Source organism: Anolis carolinensis, unplaced genomic scaffold (genome assembly GCF_035594765.1).
Source record: "Anolis carolinensis isolate JA03-04 unplaced genomic scaffold, rAnoCar3.1.pri scaffold_13, whole genome shotgun sequence".
Lineage (NCBI taxonomy): Eukaryota > Metazoa > Chordata > Lepidosauria > Squamata > Dactyloidae > Anolis > Anolis carolinensis.
Genome location: NW_026943824.1, coordinates 4,906,633 through 4,921,043, shown reverse-complemented (window position 1 = coordinate 4,921,043; position 14,411 = coordinate 4,906,633). Strand labels below are relative to the sequence as shown.

Genomic DNA, 14,411 nt, shown 5'->3' with positions numbered 1-14,411 from the left:
CAAAATGGTCCCCAGTGGCTCATGGGCTTTGACTGGTATGACTCAGGGTGTATTTGCACTACAGATGTAAGCTGATTTAATGCACATTCCCTCTCTCCTGGGGAATCCCTGGCATGTGGAAGAGATTAAGGAGTCTCTAACAGAATATTTTTGTGGCTGCAGAAAACTACAGTTCCCAGGAGTCATCCACAGCAAGAAAAGACGGAGACTGAGAGCAAGTTCAGGGTATTTAGAAGATATCCTCAAAGGGAATCTAGTCCAATTTCCTTCAGACAGGAAGACACAGTCAAAGCCCTCCCAACAGATAGCCACCCAACCTCAGTTCAAACCTCTCCAAAAAAGGGGAGGCCACTGGATGAGGCCCCCAAAGGACATCCAGTCAAACCTACTTCAGTCAGGCAGGAAGGCACAGTTAACGCTTTTTCAATAGACAGCCATCCAGTTTCATTAAAAAACCTCCAGAGAAGTTTTATCCCTACAGAAGTGGGGTGCTAGTCATGTTCAAGTATGCGTACAGTAGAGTCTCGCTTATCCAATGTAAACAGGCCGGCAGAATGTTGGATAAGCAAATATGTTGGATAATAAGGAGAGATTAAGGAAAAGCCTATTAAACATCAAATTAGGTTATGATTTTACAAATTAAGCACCAAAACATCATGTTATACAACAAATTTTACAGAAAAAGTAGTTCAATACACAGTAATGCTATGTAGTAATTACTGTATTTACGAATTTAGCACCAAAATATCACGATGTATTGAAAACATTGACTACAAAATATGTTGGATAATCCAGAATGTTGGATGAGTGAATGTTGGATAAGTGAGACTCTACTGTACTACTATAACATTTATAATTTCCACAATTTTGATTGAGTTGCAGTAATTATAAGTAAAATGGCTACGTTTGTTCCGTCTCCCAGGGGTTTGATTTGCATTTTCCCATGGTTGTAGGGAATAGCACCCTTTTTGCATTTTTTTCCAGGTAGCTGAAGACTCAGCAGTACCCTGACAGTTAACCATTAGCAGAGATTTGTAACCATTCTGCAAAGCCTTTGCTGCGGAAAGCTTGCAAAGTATCCTTATGTTCTTGAGGCCGCCCCTTTTCCTTGGGATGAAATCTCCATTTTGAGAAGACCTTTTTGCCTTTTTACAAAAGTGAAAAGAGCTCAGATGTGCTTGTGTGGTCAAACCAGGCCAGCTCAGACAAGCCATCGTAAGTACTGACCTCTTGCCTTTGAAACTGGTGCTGAGCTTAGATAGGGAAAGACCTGCTCTTTCTAATATAGCAACTCAGCACTGGGGCAGAGAATATCTCAGGATTTCTCTGCCATTGGAAGAAACTCCAACTACTTCGTCTCCAAGCTAGCTTTGAGCTTAGATAGGGAAATATTTGCTCTTTCTAATATAGCAGTTCAGGGTTAGGGTAGAGAGCATATCAGGATCTCTTTGCATTTGGAGGAAGTTAGCCCAGCAGCTAAGGGGAAAACCAAGAAAGAAACATCTACATGATTTTATAAGTTGACTGTTTATATTTGTAACCTTAACTACATGTGCCAAGTCTGTCAAGGACTTTGAGAAAATAAAAATCTTGTTTGATATTCAACTTGAAGTGGCCTTGGTTACTGGGAGTCCTGAGTTTCGAAGTAAGGCCCCGCAGTTCACCCGGGCAAAGAAAGCAGCACATCTTAGTTTACCAAAGGTGCCCGGGTGTGACGGTATAACATTCCTAATTAAGAAAATAAAATCTATTGAAAACTATGTTTGTGATTAACTACATGGACCGCCACTATAAACCACACAGGAATCTATTGTAGTACATAAGAAGTGTAAACGGGAAAAATTCCAAACCTTGTTTACACAGTAAAGACTACACACACACACATATAGAGTATGGAAATCGTATATGGTTTTTTTTTAACCTTCAGCTTTCTAGCAAAGCTGAATTTCTGTGTTGCAAAAGGATGCATGTCTAAAAAGCGTGCCGGCAACATGAAAAATTTGGAAATCTCTGACCTAGGGGCTTCCAAATTTTGCAAGAGCGCAGACCTTGTTCTAGTTAAATTAGTGTTAGCTGTATCAACCGAGGATGGGTCGATAATGCTCCTTACAGCAGCAGACTGTTGTCACATCAAAGAAAACGCATGCTGTCTGATTGTCGGAGTGTTAATTCTTCCGCAATCCTCCCCATCCATAATGAACTGAAGAAGATCTTTAAGAAGCTTAATATGGTTGCTGAATTAAACAGCTCTTTTCTGGGTCATAAAAGCAAAATGACACTGCCAAAGGTCGGGGGCTGTAGAATATAAATTACAGATACCTTGCTTTCAGACAGAATTAAACCTTCTCATATTGCCCGAGAATTTAAGAACTGCCTTATTAGATTAGACTAAACGTCTTGGCTTGGACTATCCTGTCAACTGAAGATAATTTGAACCCATTGCTCAATTGATTCCGAGTCTCCAAGGCATCAGAAAACAAGACTGCTCCCACTTCCTTATACCGTATATACTCGAGTATAAGCCGGGTTTTTCAGCCCTTTTTTAGGACTGAAAAAGCTCTCCTCGTCTTATACTTGGGTGAGGGTCTTGGTTGGCTTATATTCGGGTCGGCTTATACTTGAGTATATATGGTACATTTATTATTTTTCTCTATTATTATTGGTACAGTAGACTCTTACTTATCCAACACTTGCTTATCCAACGTTCTGGATTATCCAACGCATTTTTGTAGTCAATCTTTTCAATACATCGTGATATTTTGGTGCTAAATTTGTACATACAGTAATTACTACGTAGCATTACTGCGTATTGAACTACTATTTCTGTCAAATTTGTTGTATAACATGATGTTTTGGTGCTTAATTTGTAAAATCATAACCTAATTTGATGTTTAATAGGCTTTTCCTTAATCCCTCCTTATTATCCAAGATATTTGCTTATCCAAGCTTCTGCTGGCCCGTTTAGCTTGGATAAGTGAGACTCTACTGCAGGGGTCCCCAAACTAAGGCCCGGGGGCCAGATGCGGCCCTCCAAGATAATTTACCTGGCTCCCGCCCTCAGTTTTATAATATAATATTTTTATATCAGTTTTAATAATATAATATATTGTATATACATATAATATTGATCATAATATTATGCTATACAATATAATACTAATAATAATACCATATAATAATATTAATTATATGTTATATATTATGTATTATATAATAGTATAGTGGTATAGTTCAATATAGTAATATATAATGCTAATATTGTGCTATGCTAATAATATAATATACTAGCTGTGCCCAGCCACGCGTTGCTGTGGCAAAGTATGGTGGTATGGGAAATAAAGTATTGAGGAATTGGTAGTAGTTAAGGTAAAGGGTCCCCTGGACTGAGTGGGTTGCTAGGAGACCAAGTGAGCGGAGCTTAGCCTTCTAACTGGCAGCAATTGGATAAAAACAATTATTCCTCTCCCTCTAATTAGGACTTTATTTTTCTTTTCTTTTTGTTGTATCAACCTAGAGGCATGGATGAGGGGTTGTGATGTCAATTTTCGAGGTTGTGGGGTGTGTACTTTTGTTGTTTTGTCCGCTGCCGTGATGCCATCATTCTTTTATATATATAGATTGTATGTACATACAGCTGCTTTGAGTCCCCTTCTGGGTGAGAAGGGTGGGATATAAATGTAGTAAATAAATGCAGTAAATAAATAATTAATTTTAGACTTAGGCTCGGCCAAAGTCTGAAATGACTTGAAGGCACACAACAACAACAGTCCTAATTAACTTGACTATCTCATTGGCCAGAAGCAGGCCCACACTTTTCATTGAAATCCTGATAGGTTCATGTTGGTTAAAATTGTTTTCATTTTTAAATATTGTATTGTTCTTCCATTGTTGTTGTTGTTGCACTACAAATAAGACATGTGCAGTGTGCATAGGAATTTGTTTGTATTTTTTTTCAAATGATAATTTGGCCCCTCAACAGTCTGAAGGATAGTGGACCGGCCCTCTGCTTCAAAAGTTTGAGGACCCCTGCTCTACTGTATTTAAAAACATTTAATGTACTGATGCCTCAATTAATTTAATTTTATTGGTATCTATTTTTATTTTTGAAATTTACCACTCTCGGCTTATACTTGAGTCAATGTCTTCCCAGTTGTTTGTGGTAAAATTAGACGCCTCGGCTTATATTCGGGTCGGCTTATACTCGAGTATATGCGGTAACTAGCTTATACTAGGTTACGAAACTGAGAATCAGGATTCAAATCTCCCATTCAGCCATGAAGTTCACTGGTCAACAGTTAAGGGCATTCAAAAATGATACGGACCAAAAGAAGCCAGTGATCCCTTGTTTCTTGACTACATTGCTGCAAATATCTGTCAATAAAGTACAGTAGAATCTCGCTTAAGCGAATATGTTGAATAATAAGGAGAGATTAAGGAAAAGCCTATTAAACATTAAATTAGGTTATGATTTTACAAATTAAGCACCAAAACATCATGTTATACAGCAAATTTGACAGAAAAAGTAGTTCAATACGCAGTGATGCTATGTAGTGATTACTGTATTTACCAACTTAGCACCAAAATATCATGATGTATTGAAAACATTGACTACAGAAATGCGTTGGATAATCCAGAATGTTGGATAAGCGAGGCTTGGATAAGTGAGACTCTACTGTATATTCCAGTTTGAGCATAAACTCATCTATGAGCACTTGAAAAAAAGGGTGAAGAGTCCCAGCCGTTCTCCATGCTAAGAATATTGTTGCTGTTGCCCCACTCGCACTCCATTATGAGGATTATATAACAAAAAAACACACATGGCCCCCAGCTTGGAATGCCATTAATTTCCTCCCTCCACACTGAAAAGTTGACAGCGATAATTTAGACGGTCTGAGGATTCTGCTCTTTGGAATGATTCCAAATGCTAACTTGTATTTAGTAACATTCTGGATTCTGTGAGTGGAGACTTGGTCCCTGCTTTGGAAAAAAAAATAAACGCTCCCTTTGTGTTTATCTGGATCCCATAATTGGTTGTAGGCTGCTATAGGGAAGGCTTTTTTTAAACTTTAACTCTAACCAGCCCCCAGAATGGAATTGTAAGTCCTACACGCAAAGAGACTAATTATAGCAAATAATTATCTGAAGTCTGGAACCACTCACTTTCTCTGACATATAATTACCCAAACCCCGGTATGCAAATATAAAGCTTTGTTCCTTCTTGGCTTTTATATCGACCAAATATCACATAATACTAGTCCTCGAACCAAGCGGCACGATTTTCAAGTCACTTGCTTATATAGCAGACTAAAACAAAAAAGAATATTTGGAATATTGAATGCCCTGCATCCCTTTATGAAAGGAAACAAAAGCAAGGCAGCAAAGAGCAACTTGGATCCCAGCCATACCTTTTGTAGATCACTCTTAATTACCGTATATCAAAGATAAGCCGAGTTTTTCAGCCCTTATTTATGAGCTGAAAAAGCCTCCCCCGGCTTATAATCGGGTCAAAGCCAACAACAGAGCCTGCAGGCTATTGCTTGCAATATATGATCTATTTCTCTCTTCTCCTCCCTTATCAGTGTGTTTTCTTTTGCAAAGCCTGCAGGCTATTGCTTGCAATATGTGATCAATTTCTCTCTTCTCCTCCCTTATCAGTGTGTTTTCTTTTGCAAAGCCTCCCTCGCTCTTAATCAAGGGAATGTTTTGAAAAGAGAGACACCCTTGCAAGTTAGGAAGAAGAAAAATATATATTCATTAATCTTATGAAAGCATTTTCCCCTGAAATATTTGTTAAACTCTCCTACAGATATATAGGCATTAACCCCTTGCAAGCTTTTGCCATCTCTATGTACCTTTATATGTGTATCTATCTATATACATTAATTTTATATATGAATTTCCCCTCATATGTTTGCAGGTCTTTGCAAATCCTTTATACATATAGATCCATGTACCTGGGTATCTGTAGCCATACATATACATTATTTTAATATATGAATTAACCCTCATATTTTTGCAAGTCTCTGCAAATATCTATATGAAGAGAGATGTCTGGATAGATATGAATATATTCTTACCTACCAATATATAGGGCTTGCAAAAATATATATATATAGACATGTCTAGATAGATATGAATATATATATAGGGCTTGCAAATATTGTAGGGGAAATGCACACACACACACACACACACAGAGGGATTTGCAAACGTTTCAGGGGGAAATGCATATGTGAAATTAGTATATATAATTATAGATCTATATCTAGCTCTGCATTGTTTATATAAGCATTGAATGTTTACCTGTTACTATGTTGTAAGCCGGCCTGAGTCCCCATGGGGAGATAGGGTGGGATCCAAATGAAGTTGTTGTTATTATTATTATTGTTGTTGTTGTTGATACCATATTGTTTTTGTTGCCCCTACTTTTCCATTTATAGAGCTAGTTTATTGCTTTTCTTTGAAATACGGTAAATATTCAAAAACATTTAACGTACTGATGCCTCGATTAATGACATTTTATTGGTATCGATTTTTATTTTGAAATTTACCCGTAACTGCTGCATTTCCCACCCTCAGCTTATACTCGAGTCAATAAGTTATCCCAGTTTTTTGTGATAAAATGAGGTGCCTCGGCTTATATTCAGATCAGCTTATACTTGAGTATATACGGTAATTAAGTTGTACATAAATGTAGCTGTTAGAAAGGCGTTAGAAAGCCCAGCTTACATGCATCCCATGACATTAAAGTTTTTTAATCACCTCAATGAAATAACTATTTATTGCTATATGATGACCTGGAACTGAAAAAATGTTGGAAGTTCTATATTTTCAAATCTAAAATGACACTATTTTTCTTTGTTTCTATGGCTGGGTCTTCTCAATGGGGTCAAACTTACCAAGTTAAGTAGTTCAATGCCAATTCTGAACCCGAGGGTTTCTTAGGCACTTCCTTCTTGGCGATGACCCCCGCTTCTCGCATTAACCTCTTTTCCTCCTTCTTGCGCTCTTTTTTCAGCTTTCGTTCCAGTATCCTCTTCTCCTCTGGTGAAAGATCTTGGTCTTTCTCTTCCTTTTTCTGAAAAACAAAGAAATAACACTCTGTCCAAACTGGTTGAATGTGGAAGGGGGAACAACACGTACAAGAAACAATGAGGAAGGGTGCAAAGCATCTCCTTGACACGTTTGAACCAGACATGGAATATAATGCAGTACAACTTAGCAGCAAAAATAGAAGCCTTTAGGGAACTAAAAAAGCCAAAGATATAAGTTGACACCAGGAAGGACTCTCTTTAAAAATGAGATGGGTTGGGATCTGTTCTTGAACAGCCAACATACAAGGCCCCTTCAATGCTTGGACCTTGGCTAGAAATATGAGGGCTATCCAGAAAGTAGATTACATTTTGGAATTAAAAATGAACAAAGTATAGGAAAAAACATTTACCGTATGCAGTTGAAAGCCAGACCCAAATACCACTTCTCAACATAGTCCCCATTGAAATCTAGGCACTTCTCATAGTGATAAAAGAGTTTGGAATGTTCTTCCCCACCAGACTTTGCCACTTGGCTTGCATCCTCAACCAGGCGGGCATCCCTTCCGCAGCTGCGCATGTGCATGTGCTCAACTTTCCCCCATGCTCGTCCTGGATTGCTCTTCTGTTTTGCAAATGCTTGCAAGGAAGGTCATGGCGACCGTTTTTTGGGACAGGAAAGGTGTGCTTCTTGCAAAACCTTATAACAGTGATCAAGGACAAGCATGGGGGAAAGTTGAGCACATGCACATGCGCAGCTGCGGGAAGGGTTCAGGACGCAAGCCAAGTGGCAAAGTTTGGTGGGGAAGCACTTTCCAGACTCTTTTATCGCTATGAGAAGTGCCTAGATTTCAATGGGGACTATGCTGAGAAGTGGTATTTGGGTCTGGCTTTCAACTGCATATGGTAAATATTTTTCCTATACTTTGTTAATTTTCAATTCCAAAACGTAATCTACTTTCTGGGTAGCCTTCGTATAAAAGAAAACTATAAAACTGATCCTTTTGTGACAATAATTCCTCCAACGGAGTGAACATCACTCACCAGGACAGACAAGTCACCCATTTATAATATCCCAGCCGTGTCTGTTCCAAACATTATAGGACCTTATTCAATTTATTCAATGGAAATAAGAGGATAATCTCTATCGCTGTACCCAATTATGGATTTTTTTCTTCAAACATGTCCACTGGGTCCCCTTGGCCCCGATATTACATCATCTGTTTACAAGATGCTTGTCTTCTTATTGGTTAGACTGAGTTAGACTTTAATGCACTGGCATTCTTGTTATTTATCTGTTGCTTCTGTCTCCATTTTTTACCTTTTTTATAATGTACTAGCTTTGCCCGGCCACGCGTTGCTGTGGCTTACGCTTTCAGAGTGTTGCTCTTTATTTACTGTCCTGATTTTAGAGATTATATTGTTCTGTATTATTATTAATCGCTTTGAATGCGATTTCCTGCTTCTTGGCAGGGGGTTGGACTGGATGGCCCATGAGGTCTCTTCCAACTCTACTATTCTATGATTCTATATCATAGTAATGATTACATATTATATTTATAATCTTATATTATCTGCTTAGAACCGGATTATATGAGGCCCCTTCTTCACAGCTGTATAAAATGCACACTGAAGTGGATTATATGGCAGTGTGGAGTCCAGATAATCCAGTTCAAAGCAGATACTATAAGATTATAAATGGGTAATATAGCTGTGTGGAAGGCTTTGAGTCTACACTGCCATATAATCCAGTGCAAATTAGATAATCTGTGGAAGAGGCCTAAGTCTGCCTGTCCCCTGGGCTGAGTTGGTTGCTAGGAGACCAAGTGGGCAGAGATTAGTCCTCTAATTGGCAGCAATTGGATAAAAACAATTATTCCTTTCCCTCTAATTAGGACTTTATTTTTCTTTTCTTTTTGTTGTATCAACCTTGAGGCGTGGATGATGGGTTGTGTTGTCAAATTTCGAGGTTGGCGGGCCTGTCGTTTTGTTGTTTGCCGTGATGCCATCACTCATTTTTATATATAGTTTGTGTTCCCATAGAGAGAAAGAGAGTGAGTGAGACAGAGAAAAATAGAGATAGACAGTTCTTTTTATAAGTCCAGAGTATTTAGACTACAACTGGAAAGCAGGGTATACATTTTCTGAACAAAGAGTAATAAATTATGTATGCAAATGATTGACATATTCTGAACAAAGAGTAATAAATTATGTATGCAAATGATTGACATAAGTACACATTACATTTCCAAACACAGTGGTAAAAAATAACGTGGGCAAGTGCCCTGTTTGTTGGCAAACTTTGTGCCAAGCCTTAACTTTCTGAACGTAAGTTGCGGCCAATATCTTGCTTGAAAAGCCTGGACACAAACAGGAAAAACAAGAAGGCACTCATTCCTTACATACAAAGCAAAGGGACAAATAGATAAGAGGTCTGATAACTTGTTCTTGAATCTGGCTGGAGATTAACTTGGCTGCTTTGAGTTGCTTCCACTCACATTCTTTCCCACCAGCCTGTTGCAATGCTACCTTTAAAGACACTTTGACCTTAATAAAAGTCAAAATCAGAACTCATCTAAGGCCCTTTAATTCATCCATCCATTTAGTGCCAGTCAGTCGGAAGAAATCTAAGTGTCAGAGATAGATAAATTATGTGCCCAAGCTTTTGATGAGTAAATAACAAAGTTGACATGGCCTGATTTAAGGATGAAGCATGAGGATCTTGGATGAATGGAATTAATTATATACAGTAGAGTCTCACTTATCCAACATAAATGGGCCAGCAGAATGTTGGATAAGCGAATATGTTGGATAATAAGGAGAAATTAAGAAAAAGCCTATTAAACATCAAAATAGGTTATGATTTTACAAATTAAGCACCAAAACATCATGTTATACAACAAATTTGACAGAAAAAGTAGTTCATTACACAGTAATGCTATGTAGTAATTACTGTATTTACGAATTTAGCACCAAAATATCACAATGCATTGAAAACATTGACTACAAAAATGCGTTGGATAATCCAGAATGTTGGATAAGTGAGACTCTACTGTATATGTTTTTAAGGTTTTTATAACATGTTTTAACAATGTTATTAATGGATCTGTTTATATTGTTTTGTTTTTATGATTGCATTTTGGGCATTACATTTTGCCAATTTTTGTAAGCCGTCCTGAGTCCCCTCGGGTGAGAAGGGTGGGGTATAAATGTTGTAAATAATAAATAAATAAATAAATAAATAAATAAATAAATAAATTCTTGAGAACATAGCCATGCCAGTAGTCAAATCTGCAGCACCTTTCCTGGAGAAATATTGACTGTAAGCATCAAAAATGTGTTGCCAGAGCATTTTTGAAAAACGGTGCATGACAGGATGCAGGGTCTTTATGTAATAGGAAATTGTTTAGAAATCCTACTTGTTGAAACAAGTAATCACTTCAGGACAGGATGAGGAGACGGGGAACAGAAAGTGTGCTAATCGCTGAATTGTTTGCTAAGATCGAATCACAACAATGAGATGTATGTGACACATAGAGCAATCCAAGGAACTTGTTTATTTCTGATACAAACCACAATGCTTTAGATTTAAGTGACTCTACTCCCCCTGACGACAGAAGCCTTTCTGCTTCCCATAAATGCTTATCGCTCCCCTTCCTCCTCCAGATTCCCTAATCAAAAATCTCTTTATTCTTCTCCTTGGCTCATGTTTGCCACAATGGAAAAAGAAAAAAAAAACAATACAGTCCTGAGGAAGGAACACCGGTCCTTGATTTGGGCGTATCCGATCGACATATCTCAAGAAATTCCCAGTTTTGTTCTCTTCTTAAGGAGTTGGCCTGGATGCCGGGAGCCAAAGTAAACAGGGAGACAACCCACACCACACATACTATTAATTTGTATTAATGCCCGATTCACAAGGCTTTCAGATTCTAAACCTGAAAGAATGCAGAGTATTTTTATCACTCTTGAAAAGCCACTAATCACACTGTGCCTTCTCCCTCCAGTTTTCAACAAACTGTGGCAAATTTATTGGGACGTTTCATTTAGAAATACATATACACATATTTTAGGTTTGTCCAACGGAATGCCTGACCGTAATTTAAGGGTTTAGTACATAACAGCAATATTAAAGAGTGGAGCCAAGTCACATTCAGCTCTGAGCTGGCCTCTTCATCTTCTTCAAGAATGCTTCACTGGAAAGCCATTATGGGGCATGATTATGGCTGGACTGGGACCAGGTTCAGATCACGCACAGCCATGAAATTCACTGGATTAGCTACTTTATTTCTGCCTATTAAATGGGAGCCTTTTATTATACTTTTTGTTACACTTTTTGTTGGTTTTGGCTGTAAGCTCAGTAGGGCCAAAGATTCTCTATAGGGCCAAAAATTCACTCTACTGTTGGGAGTCCCTTCTAAGATAAGACTGTCCAACTCTGATTAAATCATTATTATCATCTTCAATGTAAATGTGCTTCTGTATCCTTTTAATAATAATAGAGTAAAAGAATACATGTAATAATAATAATAATAATAATAATAATAATAATAATAATAATAAATACAGGAAAGGTAAAAAAAGGTAAAGGTTTTCCCCTGACGTTCAGTCCAGTCATGTCTGACTCTGGGAGTTGGTGCTCAACTCCATTTTTATGCCGAAGAGCCGGCATTGTCCATAGACACCTCCAAGGTCATGTGGCCGGCATGACTACATGGAGCACCGTTACCTTCCCGTACCTATTGATCTACTCACATTTCCATGTTTTCGAACTGCTAGATTGGCAGGAGCTGGGGCTAACAGCGGGCGCTCACTCCGCTCCCGGGATTTGAACCTGGGGCCTTTCGGCACAACCTAAAACCTTAAACTAGGCTTCTAGTCTCAGTCCTGGCACAAAGTTTCAGAATACGTGCCTTCAAATGACCTGTTGATTGGTGACAATCCCATGAATTGCACAGAAGTATTCAGAGGTGTTTTTGCACATTCCTTACTCTGAAATATAGCCTACAGCAGCTGGTATTCACTAGTTGTCTCCTACCTAAGTACTAACCTGGGCTCTCCTGCTTAGCATCCAAGATCAGATGGGTTCTGGTGCCTTTGGGGTACTTGGGCCTTAATAGATCATCTTCTATATATATATAAATGTAATGTGCATAATTAGGACCGAGTTAACAACAAAATCACTGGTCCAAATCACACCAAATTTGGCCACAATACTCATTACTTTCCAAGGAGTGACCTTCCAGCTTCAAAGCCTGGCTGCTTCATACCCAAGGGACTCCGTTGTTGGAAACATAAATACAATTGAATAGCCTTGCAGCTTCAAAGCCTGGCTGCTTCACACCTAGGGGAATCCTCTCTAGACCACCTTGAATGCCACAAAGAAAACCCCACTTAGGACTACGCCACAGCAACACGTGGCCGGGTACATAGAATAATAGAGTTGGAAGAGACCACATGGGCCATCTAGTCCAACCCCCTGCTATACAAGAATTGGTCTGGGGATGTTCAGTAGGAAATGGATGCTATGGTCTGAGTTTCCGCAAAACGGGTTTGTTCCTATCACTCCATTTAATTAATGCTAAATTTTCCTATAGAGCAGCATTCCAACCTAATTTCAGCGAATAACAGTGATGCTCTGAGACATTCATTATTTCTAAAGGTTACCCTGACAATCTTCTGACGGCCTTTATGTGCCTTAGCTGCCCACTTTGTTAGGCTGCGATCAGGTCGTGTCCCCGTTGGCTCAGAACAAAGGCTCACAGACAGGGATGCAAAATAGTCATATTGGGGCCAAGTATGCAAGAATTTTTACTGCAATGTGGAGTACTGTGTCAGAGCTTGATCAGGAATGCAAACCAATAGTGGTGGAGACACTAACGTCTGAGGGGCATAAGAGCTCATGGCATGCTGCTGAGCAGAGAAAACAGCGAACTTAGAAAAGCTTCAAGATTCAGAATGGAAAGGTCTGAGGAACAAGACTAGGAAGCAAAGAGAGTTTGGGAGATGTGGTTAAAAAAGCAAGCAACTTTTATAAGTTCTGGTTGCCGGCGGTCATAATAATGCAAGCTAATCCATCAATACATTTCTGAAACTGGGTTATGTGTATAACCTTGTATTTAATTGTAAGAGGAAAGTGGCTTCTTCGGTATTCATAATGGGAGTTTAGAAGCACTGCGTGTGAGAGAGAATAGGTGAATAGATGAAGGTATCGTTCTTTTCTAACAGTTGAAAGAATGCTTTTCTAGCGCAGGAAGGTACAAAGGCTAGTTCTCATTTAAATCCAGCTTCCTGGTGAACTTCCTTGGATTTTTCCCCTGCTTGACTGCATCTAAAGCAATCTTTCTGACTCTGTTGTTAATGGAATTTAAAATGACAAACTAGCCAAAGTCTAATAATATTTTGTAGAGTATTCTACAACGGATGCAATTGGACATACTGTCCTTCCCCAGTTCAGATGTCTTATTTATATTCATGTATTTCTTGATTAATTTAAATCCTGACTCTTTGAGAGTATCCAGGTCTACAAGGCATTTTGGAGGATAAATAAAACTGCGGCAGAGATGGCACATTGGGAAGGTGGCCCCCAAACCTCATTGCAAAAAATAAAATAAAATAAAATGTGGTGGTGGTTGTGAAATTTCAGCAGGGAATTTAAAGGCAACATGGCACTTAGTAGTTCCTCGGATCCAACACAGGCTCCCAACTCTGGGAAACTTTCCACTTCAGTACTAGTCTTCTGCTTCTAAAGAAAGCTGGAAAAATTATTTTCCTGGAAAAATTAATTTCCGGGTTGTTGTATGTTTTCCGGGCTGTATGGCCATGTTCCAGAAGTATTCTCTCCTGACGTTTCGCCCACATCTATGGCAGGCATCCTCAGAGGTTGTGAGGTATGGAAAAACTAAGCAAGGAATGTTTATATATATCTGTGGAAAGTCCAGGATGAGAGAAGAACTCTTGTCAGTTGGAGGCCAGTGTGAATGTTGTACTTAATCACCTAAATTAGCATTGAATAGCTTCATCTCCTGGCTTTTTCCTGCCTGGGGGCATCCTTTGTTCAGAGTCATTAGCTGGTTTCTGCCAGAGTCTTTGAAGTTCAGTCTTGAGGTCCTGAGAGCGGCTGAGTTTTTCCTGTTGTTTTTCATCAATGCGACTGTCACCTGGGATGGCAACATCAATGATCCAAACCTTTTTCTTTTCCACAACTGTGATGTCTGGTGTGTTGTGTTCCAGAACTTTGTCAGTCTGGATTCGGAAGGCCCACAGGATCTTTGCGTGCTCATTTTCCAATACTTTTGCAGGTTTGTGATCCCACCAGTTCTTTGCTGCTGGGAGGTGGTACTTGAGGCATAAGTTCCAATGAATCATTTGGCCACATAG

The 14,411-nt window shown here is 38.9% G+C and overlaps 1 protein-coding gene across 4 annotated transcripts in view; it reads right to left on the bottom strand.

The window, feature by feature from the left end:
* cunh7orf50 (chromosome unknown C7orf50 homolog) overlaps nt 1-14,411 on the bottom strand; it is a 134,512-nt gene that overhangs the window by 16,988 nt on the left and 103,113 nt on the right. For all 4 annotated transcript variants that reach the window (XM_062964238.1, XM_062964240.1, XM_062964237.1 and 1 more), the window contains exon 3: nt 6,900-7,078. In XM_062964238.1, coding sequence (XP_062820308.1) covers nt 6,900-7,078 — 179 coding nt within the window. The remainder of the gene's footprint in view (nt 1-6,899; nt 7,079-14,411) is intronic.